Raw genomic sequence first — 23,919 nt, 5'->3', positions numbered from 1 at the left:
TGAGCTACCCAAGCAGAACCCGTCCTCGCTGCGTTACTTCTGCCAGTAACTCCTCTCCTACCCTCCTAACTTCACTGACGCTCTCCTGCAGATCTTTCAAAACTAGCACTCCTGGAAGAAACGATATTGTAGCCACAGCCTGGAGGATATTTCCACAATCGAATTTCACTCTGCAAGATAGCTTCTGTGAAGTTTGGAAGGTAGAAGACGAGGTACTGGCGGATTTGAAGCTGCGAGGATGGGTCTTGAGTCGTGCCTGGGTAGCCGAGATGGTACAGGACTTGCCCATGGAAGGCAAAGGTCCCGAGTTCGAGTCTCGGTCCGGCACACAGCTTTAATCTGCCAGGAAGTTTCTTATCCAGATCATGCCACCCGAGTGGCGCGCACTGAAACTCTGAAGGATGGTATAAGTGTTACGTGGCGCAGCACAAAGTTTAATGAAGAGCATCTCTCCACTTTGGTACGTCGTTATTTGAACGATTGACGATGTAATGACGGTTTGTTTGAAAAATTACTCAAAAATGCCATAAACTGTTAGCACTGGATCGTGTAGTCTTCAGACACGTTTGGTAATTTGTTCAACATGGAGCTGTTAACATCGGAATTCGCGAAATCTCGAAGGCTCAGTGGATCCGAAATTCAGTGTCATTAGTAGTATCGTTTCAGTGATGTGAGTTTGTTTCGTAGATGTTTAAAAGCTTCCAGCTTTTTCACCGTGTTGAAGTGTACACACAGGGCTCGAGACATGCATATGCATATCCCATGTTAGTCAATCTGTCTCGGCGACTCACCCGGCCTTGTGCATGCGAGCCTGCCTGACAGCTGATGTTAGGACACCTGGGGCAGACAGCCTTTGCATACTCTGACCTAAATAGCACTGCCTATTAGAACTGTGTTAAGCATTTTATGTGAACCATTGAAATGATCCACGAAGAGCGCTATCGCCACTCTTAACAATTTTCGTATTGTAATCGTCGGCTGTCTTCTCTTCTCTGTGGGCGCACTGTGTGATCATGTCTGCTGCTTAGTTGGCAACACCTGACTGGCCACATTTCTCAGCATCTCGCCTCTAGCCACACCTCTACACCATTTTCAAACAACACTACAGAAAAATATAGAACGACTAAGTTTTATTTAACAATCACTATACAGATTGTAAATATATAACGGTTAGACAAAAATTACATTTTACTGTGGTGTCAACCATAACATTTTGGGCCTGTTAAAATTTTTCAGTTTTGTAACTACATAGTGGCTGAGGTATTTTATACCTACATTTTCTTTCAATATCTTCTTTTAGTGCATGTAATTTGTAATATAGTGAACATATATACTTATTTTTTCATTTTTTGTGTTGATTCAATGCAATGAAAATCGAAGAACATTCCCAATAACAAAAATAAAATCAAGACCGAAACAAAATTCAATTCGAACTAAAAGTGGGGCCTTGTGTAAGCTAGGCCATATGTCAAGTAACAGTGGTAAGTATGTCTAAGGTTATATATCTTACTTTGAAGGAACTACAAGTCTCTGGGAAAGAGCATTGGACATTTTCTTGTATATCTGATTCTGGCACAATAGAAATATATACGAGTGAAGGCGACTACTGACAAACGGAATTCATTGAGTTTTTGATAATACTTAGTTACGATGTTGCATTCGTGCATATGCGGAAAAATACAGAGGGAAAATTGGAAGATACGAATTAAATTAACACATGCACATACTTTTATGTTCTATTGTTAACGCTTCATTACATCTGTAGCGTCGTGTCAACAGACTGGAATTAGAGCTGCCTGATGCTAAATTCGAGTTGTGAAGTGATCTTGCCAAATCCCAGTACGGGTGCCTGAAATTACAAGCTGGAATATTTTCAGTCTAGGGAACTTGACGGAAAAGAATGAAAAAGCTCTGAAAGGTAACAGACCATAGAAATAGGTAGGTAGTGTGTGTGTTAGAGCCTTGTGTGGTTTGGTGGCAGATTCTTATCCTAACTTGTACAATCCTAGATCTGTCTGTGCTGGAAAGTGCCACAAGAAACTTCAGTCTGTCCTGGAGGCAGTAACGTAAATCCGGCAAGCTGTCATCTGAATCCCCCATGGCATCAGTTATGGTGCCTACGTAGGATCACATACACGGTGCTCATAAATCGCACACTTGCCTCGTGATATGACCTCCCTGTCCCAGATTCTACGTTTTCCACCACACAGTCATGTTGCCCCAGCTTAAAAGCAGTACCTATGACTTTTCAGTGTCCCAGTTGCTATCAAGTTTAACTTATGTGCCTGTTGTTGATATTGGGGTCGTGTAAAACTACTATTGATATGTCGTCTGATTTGTGAGTGCAGTATGACAAATGATCCTATTGCCTCAAATATTATTCACTTATCATTTAAGACTGCTCGTGTCATACAATTTGTTGACCACTTCATCAGCTGCTCTCATGTATCTGTTTCATGGTATATGAGTATTTTTGTTTCATTAGGTTGTGTGCTGAATCAAGGAACTTGCCTAGAACTAATCTTAGTAACGACCTTCGCCGTTCATTTTTTTTTAACCTGAGAATCCTATTAATATTCCGAAAGTTAATTTCTAATATTACCTTTCTCCATATTTCTTTGTATCATGAATTACATTCTCCCTAGTCTGGTCATTTTAACAGCTTCATAATACGAGTGTGTCTTTGATTTCATCGCTTTTTTCCCCCTTTATAAAAAATTAGAGAATTTATTTTCCATAAACCAAAAAATCATTAACGCAAGAGATGGTACAAGCATCAGCTACCCATGTGCAACTGCTATCTTAAAAAGAAAAATGTCCAATTAGAGCAATTTTCTCTACTGACTGAGTATAGTAATTCATAAATGGAATTTATGCTTTATTATAGATATGACATTCATTTTGTGCTGCTATAAAATTAAGTTAGTAATATGTTTTTGTTCTTTACTTTTCTCCATATAATGTAGCAGATGTGTATTAGTGCCTTTTCCAGTTCATTTTTGTGTCAGTTGTCGAAAATGAAAAGTTCACAATACGCACTCTGGTGAAATTAGTTCACAATGAATGTCTGACGTTGGAAACTAGCGTGGAATTGGGTGCCACTGACATCAAAAACTGCTGACCCCTGGCCTTTCTTCATGTATCGACACCTTGCCATTGAAGTTCGCCCTTACACTACTACAGTGAACTTCAGTAACGATGAACGAGCGGCTGAATTGGAATCCACGTCTTCTATTTTGCTACCAGTTTTGACAAATGGTGTCATCTTCAGGTCTCAAGCTTTAACTGCCATTCACAACCGTTCATGTGTTGTGAATGGCAAGTTACTCTTAGGGCCTGAGGATGACTAGATACCAAGCGAACTGGTAGCCAGATTAAACGACATCGATTCCAACACAGCCGCAGGCTTTTCTACTATTTAAGTACTTCATGTCCGTCTGAAGTGATGGGTTACCAGCGACATTACAGACGAAGGTCTTACATATCTTTATATCGAAGTTCAAAATTATGGCCGGAGTAATACTTTTATTCAGTGGCGTTGCGTTTTTTTTTTTTTTTGTTTTGTTTGTGGTTTTAGGGCGCAAAACTTCTATGGTCATTAGCGCCCAGCCCGTGACATAGAAAACAGGAAAAAAACGAAATTTAAAATCAGCAGCAATGGGAACAAAATCATAAAATTTGAGTAACTAAAGGCAGAAGGAATGCTTAAAAATCCACTATAGAAAGGGGTTGGTTGTCCCCCAAAAAAAGCTTCAAATGACTGACGTCATTTCACTGTCACTAATAAACTGTAGAACGCGGTCAGCTGAGCGCGTGTCATCTGCTAAAATCGACGATAGATCAGGCGATAGCTGTAGACGGGAGCGTAACGGATTAAAATAGGGGCATTCAATTAAAAGGTGTCTGACCGTCCACAGCTGAGAGCAGTGGGGACAGAGTGGGGGAGGATCACTGCTTAAAAGATGTCGATGACTAAAAAGACAGTGCCCTATCCGGAGTCGAGCTAAAATTACCTCCTCCCGACGACGCGTTCGGGAGGAAGAGGTCCAAGCGCAAGGAAGGGCTTTCACTTCCCGCAATTTATTGTGGGGAAGTGTTGACCAATGCGCATGCCATAAATGAGCAGCTTGGCGGCATAAAACGCTCCGTAGATCGGTAAACGGAAGAGACTGAATAGCTGGCCGAGGAAGAGAGACTGCAGCCTTGGCCGCTATATCGGCCGCCTCATTTCCACAGATACCAGCGTGTCCCGGGAGCCAGAGGAACGCCACTGAGACGCCCCCCAGGTGGAGCAAGCGCAGACAGTCCTGAATCCGGTGGACCAGAGGGTGCACAGGGTAAAGAGCTTGGAGACTTAGGAGAGAGCTGAGAGAATCTGAGCAGATTACGTACTGTATCCGCTGATGGCGGCGGATGTAGTGGACAGCCTGGAGAACAGCGTAAAGCTCCGCAGTATAAACCGAACACTGGTCGGGAAGCCGAAAGTTATTTGGGGTGTCGCCAACAAGATAGGCACTCCCTATACCTAACAATGTTTTCGAGCCATCGGTGTAAATAAATGTGGCATCCGTCATTTGTGCACATAGAGCAGCAAATGCCCGACGGTAAACAAGTGTAGGGGTACCATCCTTGGGAAATTGACATAGGTCTCTGGGGACGGAGCCAAGGCGGTGCTGTGCCCCAAGTTGTCAAGAAGGTTTTAGGAAAGCGGAAGGAAAGAGAATGGAGCAGTTGACGGAAGCGGACTCCCGGGGGCAGTAGGGAGGAGGAGCGGCCTGCATACCCGACATCAAAGGAGGCGTCGAAAAAAAGGTCATGCGCTGGATTAGCAGGCATGGAAGACAGATGGCTAGCATAACGACTCAGAAGGACTGCCCGCCGATTGGACAGCGGAGGTTCAGCAGTCTCAGCATAAAGGCTTTCCACAGGGCTGGTGTAAAAAGCTCCAGATACTAAACGTAATCCACGGTGGTGGATAGAGTCGAGACGCCGAAGAATAGACGGCCGAGCAGAGGAGTAGACTATGCTTCCATAATCCAATTTCGAGCGCACTAAGGCGCGATAGAGGCGGAGAAGGACCACTCGGTCCGCTCCCCAAGAGGTACCATTCAGGACACGGAGGGCGTTAAGCGAACGCAGACAGCGAGCCGAAAGATAGGAAACGTGGGAGGACCAGCACAGTTTTCTGTCAAACATAAGACCCAAGAATTTAGCGACGTCGGAAAACGGAAGGTTGACAGGACCTAGATGTAAGGAGGGCGGAAGAAACTCCTTACGTCGCCAAAAATTAACACAAACGGTCTTACTGGGTGAGAAACGGAAGCCGGTTTCGATGCTCCACGAGTGGAGGCGATCGAGACATCCTTGAAGACGTCTATCAAGAAGGCTGGTCCGTTGAGAGCTGTAGTAGATCGCAAAATCGTCCACAAAGAGGGAGCCCGAGACATCAGGAAGGAGACAATCCATAATTGGATTAATGGCGATGGCAAACAGTACAACACTCAGCACGGAGCCCTGGGGTACCCCGTTTTCTTGGGAGAAAGTACGGGAGAGAGTAGTGTTCACCCGCACCCTAAATGTGCGCTCTGCCATAAATTCGCGAAGAGAAAGGGGCAGCCGGCCTCGAAAGCCCCAAGAGAACAGTGTGCGGAGAATGCCTCTCCTCCAACAGGTATCGTATGCTCTCTCCAGATCAAAAAATATTGCTACCGTTTGGCGTTTCCGGAGAAAATTGTTCATGATATAAGTGGAGAGAGCAACAAGATGGTCAACGGCAGAACGATGCTTTCGGAATCCGCATTGGGCTGGTGTTAAAAGACTGCGGGACTCCAGCCACCAAGCTAAACGGTAATTCACCATACGCTCCAAAACCTTACAGACACTACTCGTGAGAGAAATGGGGCGATAGCTAGAGGGGAGATGTTTGTCCTTTCCAGGTTTCGGAACGGGAACGACAATAGCTTCCCGCCATCGCCTGGGAAAGGTATTGTCGGTCCAAATTCGATTATAAAGGCGAAGGAGGTAACGCAGGCTATGGGTTGATAAATGCAGCAACATTTGGACATGGATACCATCCGGTCCTGGGGCGGAGGAGCGAGAAGAAGAGAGTGCATGTTGGAGTTCGCGCATGGAGAAAACAGTATTGTAGCTTTCGCGATTGTGAGAGGAGAAAGCAAGAGGTCGCACTTCCGCTGCACGTTTCTTCGGGAGAAACGCTGGCGGGTAATTTGAAGAGCTCGAAATCTCAGCAAAGTGCTGACCCAATGAGTTAGAAATTGCGACGGGGTCCACTAAGGTATCATGCGCGACAGTGAGCCCAGAGACCGGGGAGAAACTAGGCGCGCCTGAGAACCGTCGAAGCCGACTCCAAACTTCCGAGGAGGGAGTGAAGGTGTTAAATGAGCTAATAAAGTATTTCCAGCTTGCCTTCTTGCTATCGCGGACGACGCGACGGCATCGCGCACGGAGCTGCTTATATCGGATACAGTTGGCCAAAGTTGGATGATGACGGAAAATGCGAAGAGCACGTCGCCGCTCACGTATTGCGTCACGGCATGCCTCGTTCCACCAAGGAACTGGAGGGCGCCGGGGCAATTCGGAGGTGCGTGGTATTGAACGTTCCGCAGCTGTGAGAATAACGTCGGTAAAATGTGTGACCTCATCGTCGACGCTGGGAAAGCGACGGTCATCGAATGTCGCTAGAGACGAAAAAAGTGTCCAATCGGCTTGGGCAAACTTCCAGCGACGCGAGCGCATATATGGCAGTTGAGGCTGCAGTCGAAGAACACATGGAAAGTGGTCACTCGAGTGTGTATCATCAAGGGCGAACCATTCGAAGCGCCGAGCTAGCGGAACAGTACCGACCGCAAGGTCCAAATGAGATAAATTTGCCGTGGAGGCAGACAAAAATGTGGGGACCCCAGTGTTGAGGCAGACTAGATCCGCTTGGTGGAAGACGTCTAGCAATAGTGAGCCACGTGGACAAGGATGTGGAGATCCCCAAAGCGGGTGGTGGGCATTGAAGTCCCCAACCAGCAAATAGGGGGGTGGAAGCTGATCAAGAAGATGAAGGAGATCAGCTCGTGCCATTGGTGTAGACGATGGAATGTATACCGTACAAAGAGAGAACGTGTATCCAGAAAGGGAAAGACGGACGGCGACAGCTTGGAAGGAAGTGTTTAAGGGGATTGGGTGATAATGGAGAGTATCATGGAGCAGAATCATGAGTCCTCCATGGGCTGGAGTGCCTTCAACAGAGGGGAGGTCATATCGGACGGACTGAAAATGAGGGAGAACAAAGCGGTCATGGGGACGCAGCTTTGTTTCCTGAAGACAGAAGATGACCGGCGAGTAGGATCGTAAGAGGATCGACAATTCCTCCCGATTGGCGCGAATGCCGCGGATATTCCAGTGGATAATGGACATAGGGTGAACAGATATTGGAGGAACGTCACCAAGGGTGCTGTCAACTCAACGACTGCTCAGAGCTTGCGACCGACAGCATGGAATGGCATTCAGTCGAAGGCAGAAGATCCTGATCCATAGGTTGGTCAGGAGCAGCTCCTGCCACCAACGATCGGCCAGTTGACCGGCCACCAGCAGTGCGCCTCGGCGACACAGAAGATGGCCGAGGGCGATTTCCGCCAGGTGGTGCTGTAGATGGGACACGCCTTGGCGGAGAAGGAGAGGAACTGTGTTTCTTCGTAGCCTTCTTGGAGATATGTTTAGATGATTGAGGAACCGATGGTTGTGAAGTTGCAGTACGTAAAAACTCTTCACGAGAATGCTCTTTTTTTGAAGACTTGGCGTCTGACTTTTGGGCTCGAGATTTAGCAGAACCCGACGAAGGGTGAGCCATAGAGTGGGCAGGCGAAAGAGGTGAGGTTGAACGGGCGATCTTTGCGCTGGCCGATCTGACGACCGTGGTACTAAAGGTGAAGTCGCAAGTCTGCGTGGCCGCCTCCTTTGTTGGTCGAGGAGAAGCAAGGACAGCGCTGTATTTACCTTTCTGAGGCACGGTGGGCTGTCGACTGGCGAGTAACTTTCGAGCAGCAAAGGTCGACACCTTTTCCTTCACTCTTATTTCCTGGATCAGCTTTTCGTCCTTAAAAACAGGGCAATCTCGAGAGGAGGCAGCGTGGTCACCCATACAGTTGATGCAGCGAGGGGATGGAGGTGGACAAGCACCCTCATGGGCATCCTTGCCACAAGTAACACATTTGGCCGGATTGGAACAGGACTGGCTGGTATGATTGAACCGCTGACATCGATAGCAACGCGTAGGGTTTGGGACATAAGGGCGAACGGAAATTATCTCATAGCCTGCTTTGATTTTTGATGGGAGTTGAACTTTGTCAAATGTCAAGAAGACAGTGCGGGTTGGAATGATGTTCGAATCAACCCTTTTCATAACCCGATGGTCAGACAGGTAATGCTGAATTTCTTCGTCAGACAATCCATCGAGGGAGCGCGTATAAACGACTCCACGCGAGGAATTTAAGGTACGGTGCGGTTCCACCCGGACAGGGAAGGTGTGGAGCAGAGAAGTACGCAGCAATTTTTGAGCCTGGAGGGCACTGTGGGTTTCGAACAACAGGGTGCCGTTCCGTAATCTGGAACAAGACTTTACAGGACCCGCAATTGCGTCGACACCTTTCTGTATAATGAAAGGGTTGACCGTGGAAAAGTCGTGACCTTCGTCAGACCGAGAAACAACAAGGAACTGTGGCAACGATGGAAGAACAGTCTGTGGCTGAGACTCAGTGAACTTACGTTTGTGAGCAGACATAGTGGAAGGTGAGGAAACCATTGCGGAAGAATCCCCCATGATTACCGGCGTCTCCGATGGCGCGCTCCTCCCTTGTGGGGGCCCTCGCCGAGGGCACACCCGCCTTAGGTGATTGTTCACACCTCAGGTCACACCTCCCGACAAACGGACGGAGGGACCAATCAGCACTTTCGGAAGGTATCAGCTCGGGTAATCACCCCTCCCTGGGCCTGGCCGTTACCAGGGGGTACGTACGTGTCCTACCTGTCTACCCGGGGCGGGGAATTACGCGTTACCCCGTCACCGGCTACGCATGGAAGTGCGTGGGTCGGCCTTCAGACACGCACAGGGAGGAAAGAAGGGAAAGGGAAAGGAAAGAAGAGGGGGTCTCAAACGCCGTAGCGGAGAGAAGGGCAAGGAGAAGAGGGAAGGAAAAGAGAAGGACAGAGGAAGGACGAGGACTGGCAAGTGTAAGAGCAAGGAATTTGGAACAGTTTCGAGCGTCCGTCTCCGGACGTAGGCACAAACCATACTCCCAGAGGGGGAGAAAGGAAGGAAAGAGACAGAGGTGAGGGGGGGGGGCGAAGATGGGGGACGGGGAGGGATGCGGAAAGGGAAGGGAAGGTATGCAGCCCGGAAAAGGAAGGAGGGCCACATTAGCTCGGGGTCCCGTGCTCGCTACGCACGTGTCCACAAAAGAGTTGTGGACCCCCTGGGGGGGGGGGGTGGTGTGGCGTTGCGTGGTTTCAGTCCATGTCACGTATTTGTGCTGTGTGAGAAATGTTGCAGATGTCATAGAGGGTTTTCTTTATGTTAGTGCCTGCTACTGTTTAATCGTCTGATGTAACCACTTGTAAAAACCGAAGTTCTAAACAGTTTTTGTGGATATTGTAATAAATAGCACAGTCGATGGCCAAATTCGTACGACACTGATCCTACAACAAACGTTTAACGGGAAGTTTACCACCTGTGAAGTGCGAGCACACGAGAAGTGTGAGCAAGTAAGAAGTCAGGAATGGATATTAAAGGTTTTGTAATTGTGAACAGTGGCCTACTGCTTTTAGCCAGTTGCACAGCAATTCATCAGACAACGCTGATGAAATAATTGTTAACAAACGACGGGAAGAAATAAGGACCTCTGTAACTAAAGCAGGTGAAGAAATTCAAGGAGACAAAAAGCTAACTAAGAAGAGTTGTATCAATGAGACATGTGAACAAGCTGTGAAGGCCAGGAAGAGAGCAAGGGCGGTAGACATCCTGGACAGAATGTGCCAAACAACAGGAAGCAGGCAAAACCTTAAGAATAGAAACGAATATGATTCGGAGATAATTCATACACTGTACATGTCCAAGGCAATATTATTAACTGTAAAAGTGAAATCTCTGTGTGGATGAATAATTGACTTTCTGCCTTTTTCCCAGCAGAACAGAGCCAGGAGCAAAGGATGCCGATGTTTTACATTAGAGGCACTTTCTATGGGTATCCAATGGAAGCCCAACTTAGTACAGGTGCGGTATGGCTCTATGGCTCTATGCCCCCCCCCCCCCCCCCCATCGCCCTTTGGGAGTCTTTTCGTTGTGCGCCTACCTGTGACTCAGCATCTCTGCTGTATTATTATTATCGTCTCGTCTATTAATATCTTCAATATTAATGTATTAAATGTACTAATGGATATAGCCTGCGTCTGAAGGTTACATTAATGTGCAAAAATCTTAAGTAACTGGTTGAGAATTTCTTAAAATGACTTCTTTTATATGTACATTAATATAGGTGGTATGTCATGGTTCTGTTATTGTGTTTAACATTTTTTCACCCTTCCTCGAAACTTAAAAAAGCTTAGATGGTTCTCCTGACACTAGTTTCTTGCTATCTTCGTGACAGGAGCCAAAACAGCTAGCGTATGAGTGATCTTCATTGAGTGATGGGGTTTGGGCTGCCATGTGGGTGAGCCCTGGCCTGACAACCAAGGTGTGCAGCGAGTGATCTGCTTCATCCGCCAGGTGAGTTAGTCTGTCCGGCAGTGGCATATTCCTTGTATTTATCCTTGAGAGTTATTAAATGCTGAAGATACACGGAGTGCCTTTCCATATGAGAACAATACAAAGGTTCAAGGAGAAACCGCAAACACATCTGAAGATGGAGAAAGAGCAATGAGGAAACAGAAGGATAATAAGATACGGTAACGGCAGATATATTGAAGGCAGGAGAAGGAACTCTTCAGAAAGAGCCATACAATCTCATAAGAAATCCCTGAGGAGTGGAAATCACTCGCCATCATCCCACTGCATCAAAAGAACAGTAAGAGAGATTGTACGAAGTACAGAGCCATTTCTGTCTTAAGTGTACCTTATAAAGGTTTATCTTTAATAATACTTGAGAAACTTACGCCATTTGCAAAATATGTTGTACGAATTCCCAGGCAGGCTTCCAGGAAGTACGATCGACCATCAATCGATTATTCACCATGTAACAAATCTGGGGAAAGTGCTGGGGATTCAACCATCTGTTTCTGGTAACGTTCGTGGCCTGCTCAAAGGGTTGTGGCGGTATCCTCAGGTTCAGAATGTACAACATCCTGAGGGAGCTTACTATACGCATTACGTTAATAAATGTGGTCAAGGTGTGCACAGCAGAGATGAAAGCCAAAGTCAAATACTAAGGGGGGCTGTCCAAGGAGTTCCAGATCAGAAGGGGTGAGAGACAAGGTGGTATTTCACTACTATTATTCGACCTGGTCCCAAAGAAAGTAATCCGAGAAATAAAGAGGGAAAAAAAGGGGTGACACTAAATGGTAGGAGAGATTTATTGTGTTATGCAGAAGACAGCGCAGTTCTAGCAGAATCAGTGGAAGAGACAGCAGAAACTGTAGAGGACCTAGCACAAGGTACAAGAAAGTTTGGGGTACGGATTAATAGGGGAAAGACTGAGGTCATGGAGGTATAAATAGAAGCCCCTAATGACATCCCATTACAGGCAGGGATATCAATATTTGCTTAATTGGAAAATCTTGAATAACCTAGGCACACGGTTCAACAGGCGAAATAATTTGAAACGGGGAAAAAACTAACGTATTGTGAATGGGTCTAAAACTGATTTCAGTATAAAGCAGATAATATCATCCAAGAATGTCACGTAAGACCGAACTGAAGACCTACTATGCCATTAAAGTGCCGGTATTATTGTATGGGACCTAAGCCTGAAGCCCAACAAGGAAGAATGAAGAAATCTTGGGTCTTTGACAGAATAATTATGACGACAGGCTTTAGGCCAGTCCATGAAGGGAGTGTAATATCCCTTCGCCCTGCTAGCTACTGGATGTGAACCGACCGGTTCAACAACCTTCCTATCGTTATTGGTTTAATGTTAGTATATATCGCAAGGTGGTGCGTTTCGTCTGCGTGAGCGACATTTTTATTCTTTTACTCCACATTGCACCATGGCGAGCGAAAGAAAGTAAGAAAATCGGAATGTGAGAGGACTCTCACCAACCCCCACACCCGAGGAGGAGTCGAACCTCCGACGTGGGGGAGCGTTAGGATCGTGACAAGGCGGTCTGGGCTACCAGTCTTTATGTGGAGTCCAGTAACAGCCGGAATGCAGTCCGTTGCACTTCATAAGTTATCCGTCGTATTTAATTTTCATCGCAAGATTCTGTGATGGACTATTATGTACTACAAACTAGTATAGGACTTCGAACATTTAGTGGTCGATGTTTCCTGTAGTACCTGCTTCAATAAATGGTCAAAAGCACAGAGAAAGTTTTCCCTGCTGGATGATCCATTTCACTCTCAGACTATCATCGAATAGCGAAATGGGAATGGTTGTGTTCCAATTCGAGAAAATTCTATGGAAGTTCTATCTCACATTACACCACAAGAGTAACTTTTCAATGTATACGAAATGACGTATGCTCTGGCAATAGTCACCACCGATCGTAAGGATGTTCCTCACAGAGACACGAACAGGGCCACTGCACGCACCAGTTCAATAACATCGAGATTAATATTACCAGCTTGAAAACAATTTCTTTTTTGCTGTAGCAGAAGTAGTTGTTTGCTTCGCGAATTACACATTTGTAATGGCTGAAGACCATGGCTGTCCCTGCAGCTCCTTATCCATTACCCAGTCGTCCAGTTGCTGCTTGAACTGCTGGGTTCTCTCTTGGAACTTTTGTTCCACTCGCCCTTCACATCCGGACGCTAATTGCGTGTTCGTCTTCGATGGAAAAATTATGAAGACGATTTTTGAGCGTGTCCACGAAAGGAGATCGTGGAAACAGACAAATGCAAGAATTTTATGAGCTGATGCAAGCGAAGATTGTTCAAAAACTGAAGGTGCGAAGAGTAAGATTGGCAGGCCACATTGCTAGGAGCCAAGGCACCTCTAGCGCAAAAGCCGTGCATATGGGAAGACCTGATGGTCCTTGTCCAATCGGAAGACTCAGAAAGCGATGGATGAGCTACATGAAGACCTTTTCCAGCTATGAGTCACAACAAATGGATCCAAACTGCACAAGGTCATCTATGGAGGAACACTGAGGTCGGTACATCACCTACAGGGTTCTCGATCGCCGAATTGATGATGAGGCGAGGTAAGCAACAATGGTGCCGGAACAGGTTGCACAATACTGTATAGTTTATTAAGAAACTAATTTTCCGAAAAAACCTGCAAGCTGTAGGACATTTTATCTGGAAAATTGTGAGGCTTGTGACAAATAGCAGTAAAAGCTATGACAAATGAACGGGGCGGAAATTGTCTAAATATCTGCAAGACACATTTCGTAACGCAGTTTGTGGCTTCAAGCTATTCCTATGTTTGCAGCTCTGAGAAAGTAGTGTGTGGAGTCTGCAGGAGACTGGAGAAAATCGTTTACCGACAAGTTTAAATTCAACCACGTGCGACTTCTCGACAGATGTTTGATGACTTTGTATTTGAGGATGTTCTTCATGCTATTATTTTGTGAACGAAGTGAGTTATATCAAAAAGGCATACAAGAACGTTTGGTAGGCTGAAAGGTAAAAACACAGTGACATCAAGATATCGTGTCAAAATTTGAATTTTTGATCACGTAGTTACTTCCATGAACCTAATCTTTATTAACGATCTATGAGAAGCATCAAGCCATTCGCAGCGTGATGCTACTCATTTCTAACACGAAAATGGAATTAATCATTTACTAAAGTCAAGTATGAACTTAACGAGCTGTTTCTACATGCGAGTTACAAGTTTAACGACAGGAACTATAAGGATCAAGCGACCTACCAAAGTTCTCTATATTGTAATTGGGTTCTGTGTATCTAATGGCAGATTTCTACCTGTCAGCCGACGTTTTGAAAAGGAAGCGTTTAGAAATGTCCAACTGTGTTACACGCTATATACCAAGCTGGCGACTTATGACGATCTTTAAGCGGGAATGTGTTTTATCTCCGCTTACAGTCACTCATGTGCAGTGAACCGGCTTTATGCTGCGCCCACGCACTATGCTCAAGGGAGAGTCTTTGTGGCAATGATCGACTGAAGCGGTTTCGGGACAGGACACATTTATTTTTCCTACCGTTACAATAAATGACAAATAACATTCTTCGCTAATGTCCGTTCATACAGGTGCGTTGCACTGGCGGCACGGCTCGATCACCGATGCCGGAGGGTACACACTCCGGTGACGAGCCGGAGGGTACACACTCCGGTGACGAGCCGGAGGGTACACACTCCGGTGACGAGCCGGAGGGTACACACTCCGGTGACGAGCCGGAGGGTACACACTCCGGTGACGAGCCGGAGGGTACACACTCCGGTGACGAGCCGGAGGGTACACACTCCGGTGACGAGCCGGAGGGTACACACTCCGGTGACGAGCCGGAGGGTACACACTCCGGTGACGAGCCGGAGGGTACACACTCCGGTGACGAGCCGGAGGGTACACACTCCGGTGACGAGCCGGAGGGTACACACTCCGGTGACGAGCCGGAGGGTACACACTCCGGTGACGAGCCGGAGGGTACACACTCCGGTGACGAGCCGGAGGGTACACACTCCGGTGACGAGCCGGAGGGTACACACTCCGGTGACGAGCCGGAGGGTACACACTCCGGTGACGAGCCGGAGGGTACACACTCCGGTGACGAGCCGGAGGGTACACACTCCGGTGACGAGCCGGAGGGTACACACTCCGGTGACGAGCCGGAGGGTACACACTCCGGTGACGAGCCGGAGGGTACACACTCCGGTGACGAGCCGGAGGGTACACACTCCGGTGACGAGCCGGAGGGTACACACTCCGGTGACGAGCCGGAGGGTACACACTCCGGTGACGAGCCGGAGGGTACACACTCCGGTGACGAGCCGGAGGGTACACACTCCGGTGACGAGCCGGAGGGTACACACTCCGGTGACGAGCCGGAGGGTACACACTCCGGTGACGAGCCGGAGGGTACACACTCCGGTGACGAGCCGGAGGGTACACACTCCGGTGACGAGCCGGAGGGTACACACTCCGGTGACGAGCCGGAGGGTACACACTCCGGTGACGAGCCGGAGGGTACACACTCCGGTGACGAGCCGGAGGGTACACACTCCGGTGACGAGCCGGAGGGTACACACTCCGGTGACGAGCCGGAGGGTACACACTCCGGTGACGAGCCGGAGGGTACACACTCCGGTGACGAGCCGGAGGGTACACACTCCGGTGACGAGCCGGAGGGTACACACTCCGGTGACGAGCCGGAGGGTACACACTCCGGTGACGAGCCGGAGGGTACACACTCCGGTGACGAGCCGGAGGGTACACACTCCGGTGACGAGCCGTGGCTCGACCGCGTGGACCGAGCGAGACAGAAGGCCGCGTCACAGAATGTTCTGCTCCTGGCGCGACCGGAGGCGCCGTAACGTCCGCGAAGAAGCTGAAGACACAAACGGCGACTGCGTTTACGAGCGCGCGTACGCATTTACGGCGGAGTCACGTTGACTCTACGCACGCGGTCCGCGGCGGAAGAACTGGGAGACGTGTGTCGCATCGCGTCGACTAGCTCGCACTGGCTGCTTGCTTTGTTCCCGTGCGGTCCGGTGTGCGACGCACCGTTGCCGAAATTCTGCGTAACGGTACAGCTGGCCCTACTTGTGTCGGCAGTGCCCTAGTTCAGCCCTTCGTGCGTTGGACGGTGCTGCCGCCACAATCTCACCGACAGTTGGAAGGAGATGTTGGCCGTACATGGCGCGTATACCACCGGCCCGTTCTGTTTTGACTGAAGTAAACCCGCGGCACTCTAATAGAACTTTCCAACGCACGGGTCCAGCAGAACACAGGAAACTGACTTTTTCAAATGGCTCTGAGCACTATGGGACTCAACATCTTAGGTAATAAGACCCCTAGAACATAGAACTACTTAAACCTAACTAACCTAAGGACATCACACACACCCATGCCCGAGGCAGGTATCGAACCCGCGACCGTAGCAGTCCCGCGGCTCCAGACTGCAGCGCCAGAACCGCTAGACCACCGCGGCTGGCTCAGGAAACTGACTCATGACCAATTTATTCCCATGCAGTACTGTCAAACGGTTTTCTGCCGAGTGCACTGTACCTTGCTCGAACTTCTCTGAAGGCCTGTGGAAAGGGTATCCATTTGAAAAGATCGCCATATATCTCCCGAAAGCAACCAAAATTTACCACCAGATGGAGGCTACTGCTCATACAGTTTTTTTGGTCTGAAGATGACCATAGGCGAGGTCGAAACCCGTTAGCAGAGTAAATAAATTTGTGACCAAGACTGATTTTAATATTAACTACAAGTAATAACATTGATCACTGTCTGCTCCCATGATGTATTCAGAGCTAACCAAAATTCTGGTTGTCCCAATGCACTATTACCAAGGGATGGAATAATGCAAACACTTAGCTGGGGGATTTCATCCACCAACACACGAAGTAAGAATAGCTGAAGTGGGAGGTAAGCATCCGCTTCCTTAATTTTAGTACGCCAAAATTGCGTACACTGGTGGAGTAAATAAGCGACGCCGACTCTTCGAGGATTTGCTGCAATAAATAATTATAAAAAGCGTTTTTAGTAAGCTGTTATTAAGCTGCTGTTAAACGCTGCTGTTAAACGCTTACAGTCGTTATAAATATAATTTAAGTGTTGTTAAAGTAGTGAAGTGTAAAATAAGCTTAAACGGGGTAAGAAGTTTATTTTCCTTCTCGCGCCTATATCACTTATTTTAGGCTTAATTTCACGTGCGCATATCGTATGTAAACAGTGACTTAAACTTACATGTAATCACCCGTTTTTTATTCAGTACTCTTCCAATTTATATCTGCCTGAATAGATTCTAGGGTCCTTTGTTTACCTTTTCGTCAGTAATTAAATCAGTTTATACTATTTCTGTTTTTACCATGAGTGAGAAGTGTGACATGTCGTAGGATCGTTAGTTCTGGGGTGTGGTGTAATGCGTGCTGTAGTTTCTTTCATTGGGGCGAATGTAGTGGCGTGCGAAATGGGGACATAAATGACGCTCACCTGTGGTATTGTAGGATCTGCAGTAGAGATAGGAAAATACTGGAACAGCAAGGGAAAATTGCAGCTCTTCAAGACCTAGACAAGGCAAGGGAGGATCTGGACAGGTTAAAGAGGGAGAAGGGTGATCAGAGGTGGGAAGTGGCAACAGGTAATACGGGGAACAGGCAAAGGAGAGCATCAGACAGCTTTGTCATAAATCTGTAAAATAGATTTGACCTGTTGCCTCAGTCAGAATCGGATGAGCCTCATGTAGCTGAAGCTGTAGGACTTGAAAAAGGCAAGGAAATTTGTAATGACAAAGAAAGTTCTGGTGTTAGGTAGTTCCTATGGTACAGGCGTTGGTCAACTATTGCAGGAAAATCTAGGTCCAGAGTACCAGGTCACAAACTTTTTCAAGCCTAGTGCAGATCTGGGTCAGGTAGCAGAGGATGTAGGGTCTTTATGCAAGTATTTCACGAAGGAGGATGCTGTGGCTATAGTGGGTGGTCCGGGAAATAGCATTGACAGAGACAATGAATACTCCATAGCGAGTGACCTGGTGAAGACAGCATCAGCAACGAAGCATACGAGTGTGGAATTTGTGTGTGTTGAGACGCCATGATTGGCCTCATTTGAATTCCGTCGGGAGGGTGAACTGAGTTGGAGTGGCTGCTTAGGACTGATATAGGGACCCATATTCGTTTGATTCCTGTGGATGCCATCGATAGGTGGGACTACACTAGGCATGGCCTTCACCTCAATAAGAAAGGCAAGGGAAAACTGTCTGGGTTGACTGCAGAAAAGGGGGGACACTGTCAAAAGTGGTAAAATACCAGTTGTCACAGGTGTCAGAGGGATGCCTTTTTAGGTTAGGGAAGGGGAAAGAATACGAGTTTTAGGAGAGATTGGCAGACAGTTTGCTAAAATTTGATTCCTGTTCATCTGTTTTCTCAAACAGCCTCCATCTAAACAATGTTTAACAGAAAGTAAAGAGAAACTGCCGGTTCATCTTCGCCAAAGCAGTTATAATCCCATTAGTATGCAGTATCAGTTATCTTTATTACACCAGAACACTCCGGGACTCAGAAATAAAGTTAATGAACTAGTCATTTGTATTGATGAAATTACTTCATTTAACCCAATTGACATGATCTGCCTCTGAATATCAAGTGACCACTGATATAAATATGTTGGACATTTCAGGATTTAAGCTATCTTCATACTCCTGCGGAGTATGATATGGATGGAGGAGGAGTTGCCACATTTATTAAAAACTGCCATAAATTCAAGAACACTGAAATCAATAAATTCTATTTAGAGCAGCATCTGGAAGCATGTGCAACAGAAGTAGAGTTCCATAATAGATCCTATATAATAGCAACTATTTACCGACCACCTGCAGGAAAATATGTATTCGGAATTCACCTAGAAGCTCTTTTGGGTTATGTAACAGGAAGAAACAAATTTTGATTGTGGTGACTTTAATACAGAATTTATAATGCAATCTTCCTGTAAACATTTACTGCAGTTAATGTGTTTCAATCTAACTGACACTATAAACTTTCCACCGAGGATCACTAAATCCGCAACAACAGCCGTTGTTACCATTTTTATAGACAAATCAAAGGAACAAAATCATATAAAACCTGTAATAAATGATCAGATCATGACATGCAGCTCTGTGTTTTAGATGTAAATTCTAAGCAGATTATCATGACTGCTAAACCTGAGTACAGGAGAGTAGTCATTCAACCAAAAATTGTGTGTTAGAAAACTGCTCAAAGATATGAACTGGAAAGATGTTTATAGTGCTCATGACATGAAGGAAAAATATAACGTTTATGAACAATGTCAGTGCCATGTTTGAAAACTGTTTTCCTCTAAAAGTTAGTCAAATCAAACAGAAGTCTATAATAAAACCATGGATTACACAAGGAATAAAGATTTCCTGTAAGACGAAAAGGAAAATGTGTGTTGACCAAGAATAGCTCCAATGCTGCCGATTTATCTAAATATAAGGAATACTGTAAAATATTAAAAAAAGTAATTCAGGCATCTAAACAAATGCACTATGAGAGGAAGATAGCAATGTCAGGGAATAAAATAAAAACAATATGTGATATAGTGAAGGAGGAGACTGTAGAACCAGAAAGGAACAGGATCATATAGCATTAGGGGTGGATGACATTAGAAACCGATGGGTATTGTGTGGGAAATCAATCTATCAAGTACGTTATATCCGTTACTCATAGAATGGGATGGTCAGAATCAGAAAGTAATGCCCTTGAGTATCTGAAACCAGTCTTTACAAATAGCTTCAGGTACATGAATATGTTACTTCACCAAAAGAAATAACTTTCATAATAAAATCTTTAAAAACAAGGCATTCTAGTGGTTACAATGAAATATCGACAAAGTTAGTTAAGGCATGTTCTTGTGAGTTTAGTGCAATTCTAAGTTACTAATCTCGAGGGGAAGACGTGGTCCTGTAAGTCTGGATTTCTGGGAACAGTGCAGGCGAATGGCTGACCTACAGAATGATTTTTTCAATTGTTGGAGGGGGAAAGGAGACTAATCAATTCGACCGCGGCGAGAGCTTTGTGTTTTTTATGGGAACTCAGAGCAAGCAGACTCAGGGGACACTATACAGACTACTCTGCCGTGAAATGTAGTCTTTAGGTCTACTACCAGAGACGAAACGACACTGATTTGCTTTCCGGTGGATACCTCAATGATAGATATTCTTCTGAGACTTATCACTGCATCTGACACAGCTTGAATTGGCAGATGAGTCCCGGTGGTATCCGTATGTACCACCTGAAGTCTTCTTGTCAACTCTTAGCAGTTATTGCGACAATATCTGGCGGCATGAGCTGGTTAACAACGAATTTATTTCTCATATCTTATTAAATTGACTTACGGTCACCAATAACTGGACTGACAGGCATAGATAGCTAACCTCATTTGCCTTTTCGGTATGATTGCTGTTATCAACACATGGCTGTGTGGTGTTGAATTACTAACCTTGGGAAGTTGACTGCTACTGACTCCATCTCCTTGTCAAGCAGCATCGCCAAATTTGAACTATTGAAATGTCAATACCCAGGATTCAATACTTGGACCAGAGCCACGTTGCAACAGCATTCATTAAAATTCGCTGCCTAAAATTGTAATGAGCCCCTAAATTCTTTGGGGAGCTAAATGCCTCAGTCGCCCGACTGACTCACGTCATGCCGACTTGTTAGGTTGTAAAATTAATAGAGATAGTGGTTTCAATCTTGATAAATCATGGAATCCGGCACTTGCTGTAATAAATTCGCAAAGACGTCGTCACAGTGCAGCTCAATGATATATCGATATGCCAACACAGATCAACTGCGGAGTCATAGATACAACTCGCGCATTATGCACGTCTCTGCCGCCGACCAACGTCTCTGGCGCATTTGCATCTGTGACCGCATGCGCAGTCGCGCGGTAGACGAGTATGAAGGGACGAAGCGAGCACTGGAGTGGCAGTCTTGCAGCTCACTCTGAAGATGGCTGAATGTTAGAGAGGTGAAATATTAGGAGATTTCTTGCGGCTGCATACCCGAAACTTAATGGAACAGTCTTTGCGCCGCCAAAACCTAGAGATCCTTTTACATTATTTTCTTTCATTACGTATTTTGTCGTACCTTACCAGCTAACTGTCTCTCCATGTATTGTCGATCTCTGTAAGATTCACCCACTCAGTACTGCTACACTTTCTCTGGGCCCACGTGCCCGTCCTTGAACCTCACCCCACCACCCCTCCCTGCTGCCTTCAGGTTCGTTTGAGCAGTTACCAGTGGGCTCTCGCGTATGAGCAGTGTTTTCTCCCGCTTTCTGGCTACTTTGAGTGGGGCTGCCTGCTGTATGAACAGTAGCAGCAAGCTGCCAGACGCTACCTTGAAAAAATGTTTCTGGCGCAGCCAAGCAGCCAAGCAGCCAAGCAGCCAAGCAGCCAAGCAGCCAAGCAGCCAAGCAGCCAAGCAGCCAAGCAGCCAAGCAGCCAAGCAGCCAAGCAGCCAAGCAGCCAAGCAGCCAAGCAGCCAAGCAGCCAAGCAGCCAAGCAGCCAAGCAGCCAAGCAGCCAAGCAGCCAAGCAGCCAAGCAGCCAAGCAGCCAAGCAGCCAAGCAGCCAAGCAGCCAAGCAGCCAAGCAGCCAAGCAGCCAAGCAGCCAAGCAGCCAAGCAGCCAAGCAGCCAAGCAGCCAAGCAGCCAAGCAGCCAAGCAGCCAAGCAGCCAAGCAGCCAAGCAGCCAAGCAGCCAAGCAGCCAAGCAGCCAAGCAGCCAAGCAGCCAAGCAGCCAAGCAGCCAAGCAGCCAAGCAGCCAAGCAGCCAAGCAGCCAAGCAGCCAAGCAGCCAAGCAGCCAAGCAGCCAAGCAGCCAAGCAGCCAAGCAGCCAAGCAGCCAAGCAGCCAAGCAGCCAAGCAGCCAAGCAGCCAAGCAGCCAAGCAGCCAAGCAGCCAAGCAGCCAAGCAGCCAAGCAGCCAAGCAGCCAAGCAGCCAAGCAGCCAAGCAGCCAAGCAGCCAAGCAGCCAAGCAGCCAAGCAGCCAAGCAGCCAAGCAGCCAAGCAGCCAAGCAGCCAAGCAGCCAAGCAGCCAAGCAGCCAAGCAGCCAAGCAGCCAAGCAGCCAAGCAGCCAAGCAGCCAAGCAGCCAAGCAGCCAAGCAGCCAAGCAGCCAAGCAGCCAAGCAGCCAAGCAGCCAAGCAGCCAAGCAGCCAAGCAGCCAAGCAGCCAAGCAGCCAAGCAGCCAAGCAGCCAAGCAGCCAAGCAGCCAAGCAGCCAAGCAGCCAAGCAGCCAAGCAGCCAAGCAGCCAAGCAGCCAAGCAGCCAAGCAGCCAAGCAGCCAAGCAGCCAAGCAGCCAAGCAGCCAAGCAGCCAAGCAGCCATATTCGCGCATCCGCAGAGCTGTGCGAGTTGGAGTGGGGTCTGCTCTCTTGCTGTTTACAATCCATCATCGTGAATTGTAAGGTAAGCATTTTATTTATTCTCATATGAAGTCACATTTTCTAGGCAGAGTGCAAAGGAATTTCATGTGGTTGAAACGTGAAATTTATTAACAGTATTTATTCCAGATGTCCAGCGAATCAATCAGATTGTGTGTGGAGCGATGAGGAGCTGGAAATGTTCCAACCGCAATAGAGACAAAGGATCGAAAACAATGTAGAGAATGTGGCAACACACTGTAGTGACAGTGAATTTGTAGAACATTTTCGGGTGTGGCGTCATGTGGCAGATGGCCTTATAGGACCTTGAATTTCTGAATCTCTCATTATCAGGCAGGGGGAAACGGGAAACAGCTCCCACTGAAGCACATCTTGATATTTTCGTAGTTTGCTGGTCACGAAGCTGCAGGTTTCAGGGATGTCGCAGATGGGTTCAGTATCTGTATTTCTTCTGTGCTACATGTTTTCAGGTAGTTACTAACTTCATCAGTGATTTAGGATGGGAAGTTATACAGTGGACGTCCTCAGAAGAAAGACTAGAGATTGAGGTTCATTTCCGGGGAAATGGATTGCCTCGTGCGATTGGGGGCAATTGACAGTACACACATTAGAAGTGATAGTCCTCAGAAAAATCCACAGTCGTATATGAATAGGAAGAATTATTTTTCCATTCAACTGCAATTAGTTTAAAATCATACCGGCGGATTAGGGACTTACTCTTCACCTATCCAGGCTCTGTGCATGACAGGAGAGTGTTCACACTACTAAATGCTCGAAGAAAAGTGTGGAGATTTTCATCATTTGGCTGGCAGTGCCTATCCGTTCAGAAATACAGGGAATTTGTCCAGAGTGCAATGTGACTTCATATGGCACTCTCAAAAAAACACGTGTGTTGTAGAACACTGCTTTGGCCACTTGAAGCAGCGTTTTAGAGAATTATAACACTTGAAATTGAGGAGTGTAAAGAGATGGCGCACTTCATCCGAGCGTGCTGTGTGCTTCACAATCTCACCGTGGAAGATAACGGAGTTAGGAGACAACGAAGATACATATAGCAGTAACTATAATTTCATTATTTTACTACATTCACAATAATTTTGTAAACGCTGCTGACAAGAATTCAGTTATTTGAATACTAAGCTTATGAGTGTATTTAAGTATCTGATCCACACAGGTGAAGATGATGAACCAGTAGTTGGCTTTTACAACAGGGATGGGAAGTGGCATTACCAAGAGGAACCTTAATTGCAGTCCAGTTGCAAATGTAAAAGCAGCACCAGATGCCCCATCACCAACATATGGCAACAAATTTAAGTAAAACCCTATCGAATAAAACTATACCCTCTGATTAACAGCTTTAGTTCCTCCTTTTTTAGTATGGCAAATTACCGAAAAATGCCATAAATTGTTAAGCATTGGATCGTGTAGTCTTCCGACACGTTTGGTTATTTGTTCAAGATGGAGCTGTTAACATCGGAATTCGCGATATCTCGAGGCCTCAGTGGACCTGAAATGCCGTGTCGTTAGTAGCATCGTTTCAGTGGTGTGAGTTTGTTTCGTAGCTGTTTGAAAGCTTCCAGCTTTTTCACCGTGTTCAAGTGTACACACAGGGCTCGAGACATACATATGCATATCCCCTGTTAGTAGATCTGTCTCATCGACTCACCCGGCCTTGTACATGTGAGCGTGC

The 23,919-nt window shown here is 46.7% G+C and overlaps 1 protein-coding gene across 1 annotated transcript in view; it reads left to right on the top strand.

Moving 5' to 3' along the window:
* LOC126427957 (basic salivary proline-rich protein 2-like) overlaps positions 1-23,474 on the top strand; it is a 42,629-nt gene extending 19,155 nt beyond the window's left edge. The window contains exons 2-4 of the mRNA XM_050089845.1: positions 9,832-10,015; positions 14,415-15,549; positions 23,404-23,474. Of these exons, the coding sequence (XP_049945802.1) occupies positions 9,832-10,015; positions 14,415-15,549; positions 23,404-23,474 (1,390 nt within the window). The remainder of the gene's footprint in view (positions 1-9,831; positions 10,016-14,414; positions 15,550-23,403) is intronic.
* The last annotated feature ends 445 nt before the right edge of the window (positions 23,475-23,919 follow it).

Source organism: Schistocerca serialis, chromosome 12 (assembly GCF_023864345.2).
Source record: "Schistocerca serialis cubense isolate TAMUIC-IGC-003099 chromosome 12, iqSchSeri2.2, whole genome shotgun sequence".
Lineage (NCBI taxonomy): Eukaryota > Metazoa > Arthropoda > Insecta > Orthoptera > Acrididae > Schistocerca > Schistocerca serialis.
This window is presented reverse-complemented; position numbering and strand designations above follow the sequence as displayed.